The sequence below is a fragment of the Neofelis nebulosa genome, chromosome 7 (assembly GCF_028018385.1).
Source record: "Neofelis nebulosa isolate mNeoNeb1 chromosome 7, mNeoNeb1.pri, whole genome shotgun sequence".
Lineage (NCBI taxonomy): Eukaryota > Metazoa > Chordata > Mammalia > Carnivora > Felidae > Neofelis > Neofelis nebulosa.
The window spans coordinates 34,447,490-34,460,480 of NC_080788.1; the positions used below are offsets into that span (position 1 = coordinate 34,447,490).

The 12,991-nt window shown below is 34.7% G+C and overlaps 1 protein-coding gene across 11 annotated transcripts in view; it reads left to right on the forward strand.

Annotated features, from left to right (window-relative positions):
- The window catches only part of MYO9A (myosin IXA), a 280,075-nt gene that overhangs the window by 72,541 nt on the left and 194,543 nt on the right, over positions 1 to 12,991 (forward strand). For 10 of the 11 annotated variants that reach the window (XM_058737154.1, XM_058737157.1, XM_058737152.1 and 7 more), the window contains 4 exons: positions 369 to 468; positions 1,951 to 2,007; positions 5,902 to 5,999; positions 10,477 to 10,603. In XM_058737154.1, coding sequence (XP_058593137.1) covers positions 369 to 468; positions 1,951 to 2,007; positions 5,902 to 5,999; positions 10,477 to 10,603 — 382 coding nt within the window. The remainder of the gene's footprint in view (positions 1 to 368; positions 469 to 1,950; positions 2,008 to 5,901; positions 6,000 to 10,476; positions 10,604 to 12,991) is intronic. The other variant, XM_058737160.1, reaches the window with a different exon arrangement.

A 12,991-nucleotide genomic window follows, 5' to 3' on the forward strand; every position in this document is an offset into this window, starting at 1 on the left:
TTGTAATACTTAAAATATTGAACTTACCACTTTTGCATTAAAAAATGAGGCAAAGTCCAGGGCGCCTGGATGGCTCAGTCAGTTAAGCGGCCGACTTCGGCTCAGGTCATGATCTGACAGTTAGTGAGTTTGAGCCCTGCATCAGGCTCTGTGCTGACAGCTCGGAACCTAGAACCTGCTTCAGATTGTCTCCTTTCTCTCTGCTCCTTCCCCACTTTCATTCTGTCTCTCTCTAAAAAATAAACACTAAAAAAATTTTTTTAAAAATGAGGCAAAGTTGAAACATTTTATTAACATTTGCTCTTTTTTTCTGATAAATGACGACTATAGATCATGTCCATTCTAAAGCCATACTCTGTTTCCAACAGGAATTATCATGTATTTTATTACCTCCTGGCAGGAGCAAATGAAGAAGAAAGATTAGCATTCCATCTTAAACGACCGGAAGAGTATCATTATCTAAATCAGGTGAGGATTCATGAAAAGTATTTTGAATGTTGGGCATTATTAAATTTTAGCTCTTGAGAAAAGTTTTCTTCTTAATACTTTGTTCTCTGAACCTGGTAATAGACATTAACTAGCATTTTCATACATGCCGTCTAAAAGTTTATGTGATGCGCTTCTCAAATTTAAAAATTATTATTACTTTCAGTTGTAAGAAGTTAGTTATATGTGTGCCCTTTGCTTTTTGTGAGACTCTTTCAGAGAATAATAAACTGTTTATATACATACCTACACCTTAATAAAATGGGTTGGTCTTTTCCAAGTTGGTAAATCACTTGATTTACCTTTTATTGAGAAGAGCATGCTAAATGTCACTAATAATTAATATTTGTCCTTTGCATGGGATTACTTGAAACTTTTTTGTATGTTTTGAAGTCTAATACATATGCCTCTTTGCATGATATTATGCTAACTTAAAAGTATGATTTTTTTTTAATTTAGTGAATGATCCTATTTAGTATGAAATTCATCAAAAAGAATGACTTACAGAATTTGTATCTTTCTCTGAAACTCAAAAATTCACCCCTAATTAGGGAGTAATTTCTCCCAGTTTTTCATTACAGTAGTTTCTCCAATTTTATTACTTCTCATATTAACAAAAATTCTAGAACCAAAATCAATGAAATTGGTATGATAGTAGATCACTTAACAGAAAGACATTCCTTGTTTTTTTGGATCAAGACAAGATGTAATATCCTTGGAAATAAATGTCTTTATGGTAATTTAAAAAATGTTTATGGAGCTTTTGTAAAGAAATTGACATTTGATGATAGTTTGTAGTAAGGTTATGAAATGAGTATCCTAGACTTTTCCCAAGATACACAGAATGCCGTGTAATGATACTTCTTAGTTTTGAAACTACCTATTTTATATAAGCTAATATAGCTTTGTTATCAAATATATCAATTTCAAGATGATTTAAAATTTCACTTCTTGATATAAATACTAAACATTTCCACTGTATAAAAATTAAGTAGATTTAAAAAGTTACTGATTTAGCTTCTGACCTTTTTCTTTTCCCTGTTTAAATAATTTGCATATATTTGGGTGATTAAATATTTTCTTTTTAAAAACTAATAATTACCCATAAATGAGCTGATAGTATTATAGAAACCCAGAGCTTATTAATTCTTCTTCCAGTTTTTTTTTTTATCGGTGTCCATACCACACATATTCTTGTCCTAAAGGGGTCAGTATTCATAGAATGTAAGATTGATCAATTAATACAAATCTCAGAGTTGCTGGACAACAGCATGTATGGATTCGTTGTAATGATATATGATCTCCCAGAATCTGAATGTTCACCTAGTTGTTTCTTGTTTTATGCTGCTACACAAAATAACTTTCTTTGGGTAGCAGCAGTGGTAACTGAATATTATTTCTAAGAGATAATTAGAGAAGAGTAATAACCATTACTTCTACCTAACTAATCTGCCTTACTTTCAGATAACAAAGAAACCCCTCAGACAGAGCTGGGATGATTATTGCTATGACTCTGAGCCGGTCAGTACAAGTACCTAAATATTCTGTGTTCCTGTTAAAGGACCCTCACTCACCTTGCTCATTTGCATCTATCTCATGACTTAGAAAGAAAATCAGCTGAAATACAAAGACTCTAGGAAAGAAGAGAAATTAATGTTTAATTTCTTTGAATTGATTTATTTGTATGTGTATAGTGTGTGGATTAAAAACCAGTCAATTTACTTTTTAAAACTTTATTCTTTTGCTGCTCATGTTTAGTCTATATTTATTTTGACAATAAATTGATTTGCATTCCTGATTTCAACATTGATGTGGATTCTTATGAACTACAGGGTGTTTTTCCTTGAGATATATTTTTTCAGTATTTTTTTTAGTGATTTCATTACTCACATGTTGTGAGTAGTATGTATTGTTTATTTTAAAAAGTTATAGTCTTCCTGTTTTATGTGTCAGTTAACAGTCTTTTCACATGATGGATGCATGTACATTTTTCTTTGAATTTTTTTTAATAGCAAGAGAGGCTATCATTTTCCAAATATTAAGAATTGAAATTCTTATAAATAAGATAAATAATATGTTTAAATTAAGTGATTTAAGGGCATATATGATGTAGGGCATATATGATGTATGATTTAAGGGCATAAAATGAGTAGGTAAATTTAATTTTATTTGTTACATTTTATAAAGGCAAGTTTGTAATTACAAAGAGAACATAAAAAATCTTTTTCCTGCCATTCCCTTTGTAATGAGGTCAGATATAAAAGGCTGAGAATCTGCACTCGTCTATATCTATTAACTAATGAACTAATTTATTAACTATTCCTTCTGGAAACGTATCTTTGTCCTTGCTTTAAATAACCATGACTTTAATTTTCACTGCATGTGTTTACAACCTCCAGTAATTATACAACTGTTTCAGAGAGTTGGGAAGGATCAGGAATTATGGACATTAATTTTTTCCTTCATACAAAGTTTAATTGCATTACCTTTTCATTATATATCAATTAATTTATGGTTTCAGATTTAACATTATGGAAAATTAAATTTAGACATTTAAATTTATAGATTCTGATAAATTTCAGTAGGAAAAATTATGCTGTTTTGCCACTCTTGAGAAGTTTCCACTTTTCACCTATTATATCAAGTGACTGATCTGTTGGGAAGTAGGTAGGAGACTGGTAGACTCATATAGTAAATGTAAGACTTGATTGCCTGTAAAGAGCTTATTGTGACGTTATGAACTGATCTGCTGTTATTTAGTCTGAGTCATGCTTCGGGATTTGGGCTCTGAAGCAGACAGACTTGCCTTGATGACTGGCTTACCCATTTACTAGATTTGAGAACCTGAGCAGGTCACGTAACTCTTTTTTCTCCATCGTCTGTCTAAAGGGATAACAATGTTCTTTAACTTTTGTGAGTATTAAATTAGTGCAGGAGTGCCTGGGTGTTTCAGTTGGTTGAGCGTCCAACTTTGGCTCAGATTGTGATCTTGTGATCTGTGAGTTCGAGCCCTGCGTCAGGCTCTCTGCTGACAGCTCAAAACCTGGAGCCTGCTTCCGATTCTGTCCCTCTCTGTCTGCCCCTCCCCTACTCACACTCTGTCTCTCTCTCTCTCTCTCTCTGAAAAATAAACATTAAAAAAAATTAAAAAATAAATAAATAAATTAGACAGTGCATCTTAATAAACAGCTTGATAGAGTGCTAGTAAATGTACAGTACATGTTCCCAATGTTGCTGCCACCTTTGAGATCATCATTATCTCCATCTTTTCTTTTTAGAATTTTATACCCAAATTCTTCTACTCCTTTTATACCTTTCTTTTTTTTTTTTAATTTTTTTTTTAATGTTTATTTATTTTTGAGACAGAGAGAGACAGAGCATGAACAGGGGAGGGTCAGAGAGAGAGGGAGACACAGAATCTGAAACAGGCTCCAGGCTCTGAGCTGTCAGCACAGAGCCTGATGCGGGGCTCGAACTCACGGACCGTGAGATCATGACCTGAGCCGGAGTCGGACGTTTAACTGAGCCACCCAGGCGCCCCTATCCTTTTATACCTTTCCTCACTAGCCTGTTGCTGATGTTTTCAGTCTATTATAGTTTGAATAATTTCTGTTGCTTTTTCTTACAAGTTAATTGATGAAAGCAAGCAGTCAATCTGAGAATCTTTTGGTTTATCTTCCTAGCCCTCCTCAGAGTATATTTGGGGCCAAACTAAACTTTGTGTCCCTCTGAGTTATGAGAACTTATGTGACTTAGCATTATAAGAAGAGAGATGTTTTTTTTTTTAAATGTCTTATTTATTTTTGAGAGAGCGCGAGTGGGGCAGGGGCAGAGAGGGAGGGAGACGGAGGACCCAAGGCGGGGCTCTGTGCTGACAGCAGTGAGGCCGATGTGGGGCTCCAACTGGCAGAATCATGAAATCATGACCTGAGCTGAAGTTGGACACTCAACTGACTGAGCCACCCAGGTGTCCCGAGAAGAGAGGATTGTTAAGGATTGTTTTGTAATGTGTTCTGTATTATCATACATGTAATGGAGTAGTATAAATGATCCTGAGGAGAACTGTGATGAGAAAATTGCTTTTAACAAGGGACCAGTTGTTGCCCATTTTATGTTGGTTTAATTCCTATTAAGAGGTATCCTATTAAATAAATAAGCTCAAGCAACTGGTGTTGCATGAGGGAGTGCAGAGGATTTAGAACTGGATAGATTTTCATTTGACCACTCCTGTCATTTAGGTGAATTATTTAATCTCTGAGCCTGTTTTCTTCCCAATTGAATGTATATACCCCTAATTGCCTCCTTGTGTTTATATTTTAAACTATATCTAGTTTAACTCATTCTTACAGGGTTGAAAGCAGGATGTACATGCTAGATACTTGATAGTCTAAAAATAATAAATGAGTACTTTCTCAAAAAGGAATATTTCATCTAATTCAGTACTTGTTCAGTAATTCACTGACTATATATTTACCTTAATGATTATCCACTTTTTTCTTGGCACTGACTTGATGCTAGAGATCTTCAGTGAATAAAACAGATTAACAGTTAATGCATGTATTGAGAACTTGATGCAAACTTCTACAGTATCTTCAAAAAGTAAATATGTGTGAGGAGGTGTTTGAAAATGTAGGTGTAAGGGAATGTGAGCAAAAACAGTAAAGGGCTCTAAAAACCTATTTGTTATTTTAAAGATACAGATTATGTATATGTTTGACTTTTTTGGTAACTGAAATGCAAGGATTACCCGAAAAAAGTAGTATTTTTTTATTTGGTAGTTCACAGCTATTTTTATGCACTAATATGTATTCTTTGCAGATTTTTAATTTTCACGTATACTTTTTTTGCTGATTGATAATCACATTTATATTATTTCATTAGGAACTATTTTTATATCTAATACTGATATAAACATCTTTATATAAAACTAGGCTTCATTTCTCAACTAAATTACTGCCTCTTCTAAAATTTATTTTTGTGTCTCAGGATCTTGTTTAGCATCTTGCATAGGGATAGGCATTTATTAAATATTTGTTGATTAAATAACATTTGTTTGTGGAATTGAGCTCTCTTAAATGCTTTGGATCTTCAGGACTCTTCACCATTCAAAATCAAACTTGGTATCAGAACATTTTATATTGGTAGCTCTTTATCTTAAGTTGCTTTGAGATCCTTGCCTTGGTGATTTGTGAAAGGAAGAAAAAAAGGTGACTTAATTGTTATTTTGGTAGGTATGTGTTTAGTTTGCAAACCTGGCATAAGAGTTCTAATGAATTTGGCTGTGTCTAAATATTTCACCAGCTCTAATTTTTATACACAGGTATACTTACCTAGAGTTACTATTATTTCTGAGTGGCCTACCTTATATTTCAATAGGTAATCTTGATTTCTTCCCCTTTTTTCTTTAATAAGCAGGATTGCTTCTCTGTAGAGGGGGAAGATTTGAGGCATGACTTTGAACGCTTACAACTGGCCATGGAAATGGTAGGATTTCTTCCCAAGACACGAAGACAGTGAGTTTATTTATTGTACTCTATACCATTGGTAGAGAACAAATCACAGTGTATGGTTAAGAAGTTCCTCTTCCTTGGTTCTTTGAAAGAATTTTCTAATGGATATTGCTGAGCTAGTGCTTCCTTCTCCCTTGTTAAGCATTACTTAAAAGACCTGTTATGAATTGCTTTTTTAATTATAAATTCTTTGAAAATCTCTTAAAAGTTGGAGCTCTTCTTCCTGTAAAATGTGCATCCATAAATATTTGCATGCAATTGTGGGAATTCATGGTGCTCCTAAAGCCTGTCCATGGACCTTATTTAAAAACTTGCTTTATAATGCTATTTTTATAGTTTCTTATTTTCTGCATCATTGAGCTCTAATCCTAAGGCATGTGTACCTGTCAATAAAATATAATTTCCCTGTTTTTCCTCTGTAAATTTATGTCTGTACTATTGTACTAAACATATTTTGTTCATTATAAACAAAATAGCAATGTAAAAAGGTTGAAATAAAGATGAAGCAAATTATATTTAAAATAAAACAAACTTTTTAAAATTAAAGACAAATAACCTCTCACCAGAAAAAAAAAAGTAACAGAACTATTTTTTTGAGACAGGAATTGAATTAGTTATGTCAGATGTGATTATATTGTCAACTTTTAATCTTATACTAAAAGTAGAATAACAGCTCTGCTGTTTTCTTGTTTACTTGTGATTACATCATTAGTATGATCTTCAGTTAGATTATTTGCCAAAATGATTTTTTGCCAAATAGTACAATATGTAAATATGCAAGCCAATTTAATTAGTCACATAAACTGCATTTCACTGAAAGTTACTAAGTAAATGAGAGTACCACTAAACTTCCTCCATGCTATATTATATTCGTCCCTCAACATACCTCATGTGATACCTGATTGACATATATGGACCAAAGTGTCAGTCTATATATTAAATAATAGTGAAACTGAATTTCATTTTTTTAAAGGCAACATACATTGGAAATAAAATATTTCTCATACACCAAGGGATTGTGTGTCTTTTACACTTTCTGATATCACTGTGTTTCATATTGGAAAACACTGGAAAAAGTATGTTCTTAGTAGCCTGGCCTTAATTTGACCTTTCTTTATCTTTTAGTATTATCTTCAGATACTCCCTAACACAAGTTTTGCATTTTAACTAGGCTGATGGTGTGTCCTAAAACAGTATGTTGTATTCTGAATGTTCAGTATTTTCCCAATTCCTTGAAGGACCCACTTAAAAATTTTTTTTCTTCATTTTATTTTAATAATAATAATAATAATAATAATAGTTATGTTTATTTATTTTGGGAGAGAGAGAGAGAGTAGGTGGGGCAGAGAGAGAGGGAGAGAGAATCCCAAGCAAGCTCTAAGCTGTCATCGTGGAGCCTGATGGGGGGCTTGATCCCACAAACTGTGAGATCATGACCCGAGTGAAATTGAGAGTCAGATGCTTGATTGACTGAGCCACCCAGGTGCCCCTTCATTTATTTAATTTAGAGAGAGAAAGAGAGAGAGAGAGAGGGAGGGAGAAAACAAGCTGGGGGAGAGGGACGGAGGGAAAGAGAATTCCAAGCAGACTCTGTGCTGAGCACAGAGCCCAATGTGGGGCTCTTATCCTATGACCCCAGGATCGTGACCTGAGCCAAAATCAAGAGTTGGATGCTCAACCAACTGAGCCATCCAAGTGCCCTGAAGGACACATCTTTATCTGTTTTTCAGTCATTCACATACTTTCAGTTCTTTTTTTTGATAACATATCATATGTACTGCTATTCCCCTCTCCTGTGACCATGATTAATTATCTGCTGATAATTCACAAAATTCTTTTCCACTGCACTCAGATCTAATCCAGAATTATTCTTTTTATTTTTTATCAGCAGCTTTTTTTTTTTTTTTAAACGTTTATTTATTTTTGAGAGAGAGACAGAATGCGAGTGGGTTAGGGGCAGAGAGAGAGGGAGACACAGAATCCGAAGCAGGCTCCAGGCTCTGAGCTGTCAGCACAGAGCCTGACATGGGGCTTGAACTCATGAGCTGTGAGATCATGACCTGAGCCGAAGTTGGTTGCTCAACCAACTGATACACCCAGGCGCCCCCAGAATTATTCTTAACACAGCCCTGTAGGCAGCCCAAAATTTGGTATATTAATTGAAACCTGTTTGCTTTAGAGTACTGTACATGTCTTCCCTTTTTATTTTTTTTTAAAGTTTAAGTAATTTCTATACCCAGTGTGAGGCTCAAACTCATGGTCTTGAGATCAAGAGTCACACACTCTTCCTACTGAGCCAGCCAGTCACCCCATGTCCTGTCTCTTTAGTGAAATTTTTCTTAATTGTGTATTGTTTCTGCCTTCAGTATTTTAGTATACCCTGCCTTACAGTTTTTGAGTCTGTGTTATCTCCTATTGCAAGATTATAAGCTTTCTGAGAACAGGGATTCTTATTCATATTTGTAAATCCTTTTTGTGTTTAATCATTGTACATGAGATTGTTATGTAACATTTATTATTGGAGACTATGCATTATGTATTTGTGTGTGAGAAAACATTAATGTGCAGATTATTGAACCCCATATTCTGAAACAATGTAATTAGCAACTACATAAACTCCTACTAAAAATAGTTTTTAATAAATGGCCCATGAATTTGTGTTTTTATATATTTTGGCTTCCATTAGTCTGTATAATGATTCAGTTGATACTGAATTTCCTCTCTAACCCAGAGTACTTTTATAAATTATTCCTTTATAATTGGCCTGTGTTTTATTTGAGTCGTATTAATGATTCAGACATTAAAATTTTTTTTTTCAACGTTTTTTATTTATTTTTGGGACAGAGAGAGACAGAGCATGAACGGGGGAGGGGCAGAGAGAGAGGGAGACACAGAATCGGAAACAGGCTCCAGGCTCCGAGCCATCAGCCCAGAGCCTGACGCGGGGCTCGAACTCACGGACCGCGAGATCGTGACCTGGCTGAAGTCGGACGCTTAACCGACTGCGCCACCCAGGCGCCCCTAAATTTTTAAACTTTATTTATTTTTGAGTGAGAGACTGAGAGAGTGAGCAGGGGAGGGGCAGAGAGAGAGGGAGAGAGAAAATGTCAAGCAGGCTCCATGCTGTCAGCACAGAGCCCGATGTAGGGCTCGAACTCACAAACCACGAGATCATGATCTGAGCCAAAACCAAGAGTCGGATGCTTAACCATCTGAGCCACTCAGGTGCCCCTCAAACATTTAAAATTTTAAATTGTTTGAAAAATTAGATCAATTAGTTGTTGATTCAGGGATTTTGAATGCATAGGTTAGATTCCTAAAGCAGTATCTTTATTTTATTTAGAACACTTAGTAATTTTTGGAAAACACACTAGTTAAAATTTTACAGGTAGGACAGGTTTATTATAAGGAAACAATGGGACAAGCCAGAAAGATGTGTATATATGTATGGATTTCTAGGAAGGGCTTTTAGATGGAAGGTTCAGCTATGTTAAATGCCTTTGAGGGATCAGGTAAGTTAGGACACAATATACTTTTTGTGGTTTAATGGAGGTCATTGGTAGCTTCAATGAGATATTTTAATGGAGTCAGATGCCAGAATGTGATAGTAAACAGGGAATGACAAAGTGAAGACAAGTGTGTAAGTTAACAGTTTAAAAAGCCTGTTTGTGAAGGGAAGGAGAAGATGTAGGATCTAGGATGGGTTATTTAAAGAGAAAAGTGAACATGATATTATTTTGGTAGAAAGTTCTTGTAGGTTCAGGTAAGATATAGGAAATAGGTATAATAAAATTAATGAGTCAACTGGAGTTCCCAGGATGCAGAGCACAAGTAGAGGTTTAGTTGTTGACTGGAGAAGGGTCGTGTGTTCCTCTTAGATGTGAGGGAAGAATGGAAAGGAGTGTCCAGATGTAGATGCTGTTTTTATAGGAGGGGCCTGATATCAGGTAATTTACCCTAATGCCCTCATAGTGTATGTTTTAAAAGCATTTATCAAGGGCACCTTAGTATGATGTAGGAAAACATTTCAAAGATGTAACTAATAATGAAAGATCACCTAAGCTACTTAGTTAAAAAAAATACAGATTCCAAGGACTTGCCTTTAAAGTTTCTGATGCAGTAGATCTGAAATATACAATGTAGGGAAAGGATACAATTCCAGGCAGGATGAAAAACATTTAGAAAGGTATGGATTTTGAAACACTATAGCAGATTCAGGCAATAGCAAGTCCTCTTCTAACAACTATGTTTGAAAAGTGATATAGTAGTGAAAGTAAGGTCATGTAAAGCACTTTGTGAAGTACCTGACATAATATACATAATTTTTATTATTATAATTAGTATTCCTATATTTTTTATTTTTATAATGATTAGATACTTCATATTTGTAGTGGTTAATGTGCTTGATTAGAATTTTGCAGTGAAGTAAGTGTAGAGAATGCACATAAGCAAGCTGTAATTTATGGTTTTATTTTCACAGGATTTTCTCTCTTCTCTCAGCAATACTACATTTGGGTAATATCTGTTATAAAAAGAAGACATATCGGGATGACTCCATAGATATCTGTAATCCTGAAGTTCTGCCTATTGTCTCAGAATTATTAGAAGTGAGTGATTATATTTTCAGTTGTCATTTCTCAAATACTGGGGTAACTGCTCACTTTTAATTTTGTGTAACTATTTGGTTAGGTGTAAATGGGTTAATGCTTTTTATTATGGTGTTTCTTGGAAAGATGGAATTTTTGCTATTACCAGAATCTTTAAAAGGCTTGGGTTTTCTTGCCTGTCTCCCTTTGGCCAGATATCCATAATCCCTCAATTTGCTGGATAGGATCAGTATTTCGCTCTAGACTGTATCATGTTCTAAGCCATTAATAGTGTTTCTCCCTCTATATTTGAGATTTGTTTCTTATACTAAGATTTTGGTTAGATTATTTATTTGAAGATGGAATATCTGGATGAGTGAAGAGAAAAGGATACTTACCTTTTTTCTATTCATGTCTAAATAGGAGCCAAAGGTCTTAATTTCCTACCATGGTTCTTCCTATAATCAAGGTCTTTATTGCCTCATTCTTCCGGGAGTGATGATTTCCCATGTTTTCCCAGCTCACTTCTCATCTTGCCAGATTCATCTCAAAATCATTTTACAGGCCTTCTCGTTTGACAGAGCAAGGAAATACATGTGTGTTTACTAATCCATGTATAGACACATACTACAAATGTTTTTATATATCCATGTATATCTATATAAAGGTAAACCTGAGGTCATACTGATGTTTCTAACTAATACATTATCACATGTATCATCCTAGCCTTCTCCCCTTATATAGAAACTCCCACTTTAACAATAAGGAAGCTATCTCCTACCATCTGCCATTCATTTATTTAATTATTCAATTTCAGTATACAGTTGACCCTTGAACAATGCAGTGGTTAGGGATGCCAGCTCTCCTGGGCAGTAAAAAAATCTGTGTATAACTTTTTTTAAAAAATTTTTTATTTTTAAAAATTTACATCCAAATTAGCATATAGTGCAACAATGATTTCAGGAGTAGATTCCTTAATGCCCCTTACCCATTTATCCCATCCCCCCTCCCACAACCCCTCCAGTAACCCTCAGTTTGTTCTCCATATTTATAAGTCTCATCTGTTTTGTCCCCCTCCCTGTTTTTTTATTATTTTTGTTCCCCTTCCCTTATGGTCATCTGTTTTGTCTCTTAAAGTCCTCATATGAGTGAAGTCGTATCATTTTTGTCTTTCTCTGACTCACTAATTTCACTTAGCATAATACCCTCCAGTTCTATCCATGTAGTTGCAAATGGCAAGATTTCATTATTTTTGATTGCTGAGTAATACTCCATTGTGCATATGTATATACACACACACACACATATACATATACATGTATGTGTATATACACACACACACACACACACACACATACATACACACACACACCACATCTTCTTTATCCATTCATCCATCGATGGACATTTGGGCTCTTTCCATACTTTGGGTGTTGTCGATAGTGCTGCTATAAACATGGGGGTGCACGTGTCCCTTCGAAACAGCACACCTGTATCCCTTGGATAAATACCTAGTAGTGCAATTGCTGGGTTGTAGGGTAGTTCTATTTTTAGTTTTTTGAGGAACCTCCATACTGTTTTCCAGAGTGGCTGCACCAGCTTGCATTCCCATCTGTGTATAACTTTTAACTCCCCCAAAATGTAATAGCCTGTTGTTGACCAGAAGCCTTATTAAACAGTTGGTTAATACATATTTTGTATGTTAGATCTATCATATACTGTATTCTTACAGTAAAGTAAGCAAGGGAAAAGAAAATGTTAAAACCATAAGGAAGAGAAAATACATTTACAGTATTGTATTTATTGAAAAACACCCGCATGTTAAGTAGACCCATGTAGTTCAAATCCACGTTAAGTGTCAACTGTCCATGTATGGGAATGTACATATATGTATGTACACATACACTGATACGGGAAATGACTATCAACTAGAGTATGGTGTTCCTTCTGCTTTTAGTTTTTCTGACTCCATTCATCCAGAATTAATTTAGGTTAGCACCTTTTTCTCCCACTCCCTTCATTTAGGTTGTTTCATATATTTGTCATACAGTTAGATTTTCTTGTCATGGTCTGCATTCTTTCCTAGGATCCCTCAGTGTCTGAAATAATTTTCTAAAAAATTTGTTCTTTGTACTTTATGGGTTATGGCAAATGCATAATGTCGTGTTCTTCCATTATGTTACTCTTGGTATAGAATAGTTTCATTCCTAAAAGCCTCTTGTATTTCACCTGTTCAACCTCTCTCCCCAAACTCCTAGCAACCACTGATCTTTTTACTATGCCTGTAGATTTGCCTTTTTCAGAATGTAACATAATTGAAATTATATAGAATGCAGCCTTTTCAGACTGATTTACCTCACTTAGCAGGATGCATTTAAGATTCATTCATATCTTTTTTGTGACTTGCTA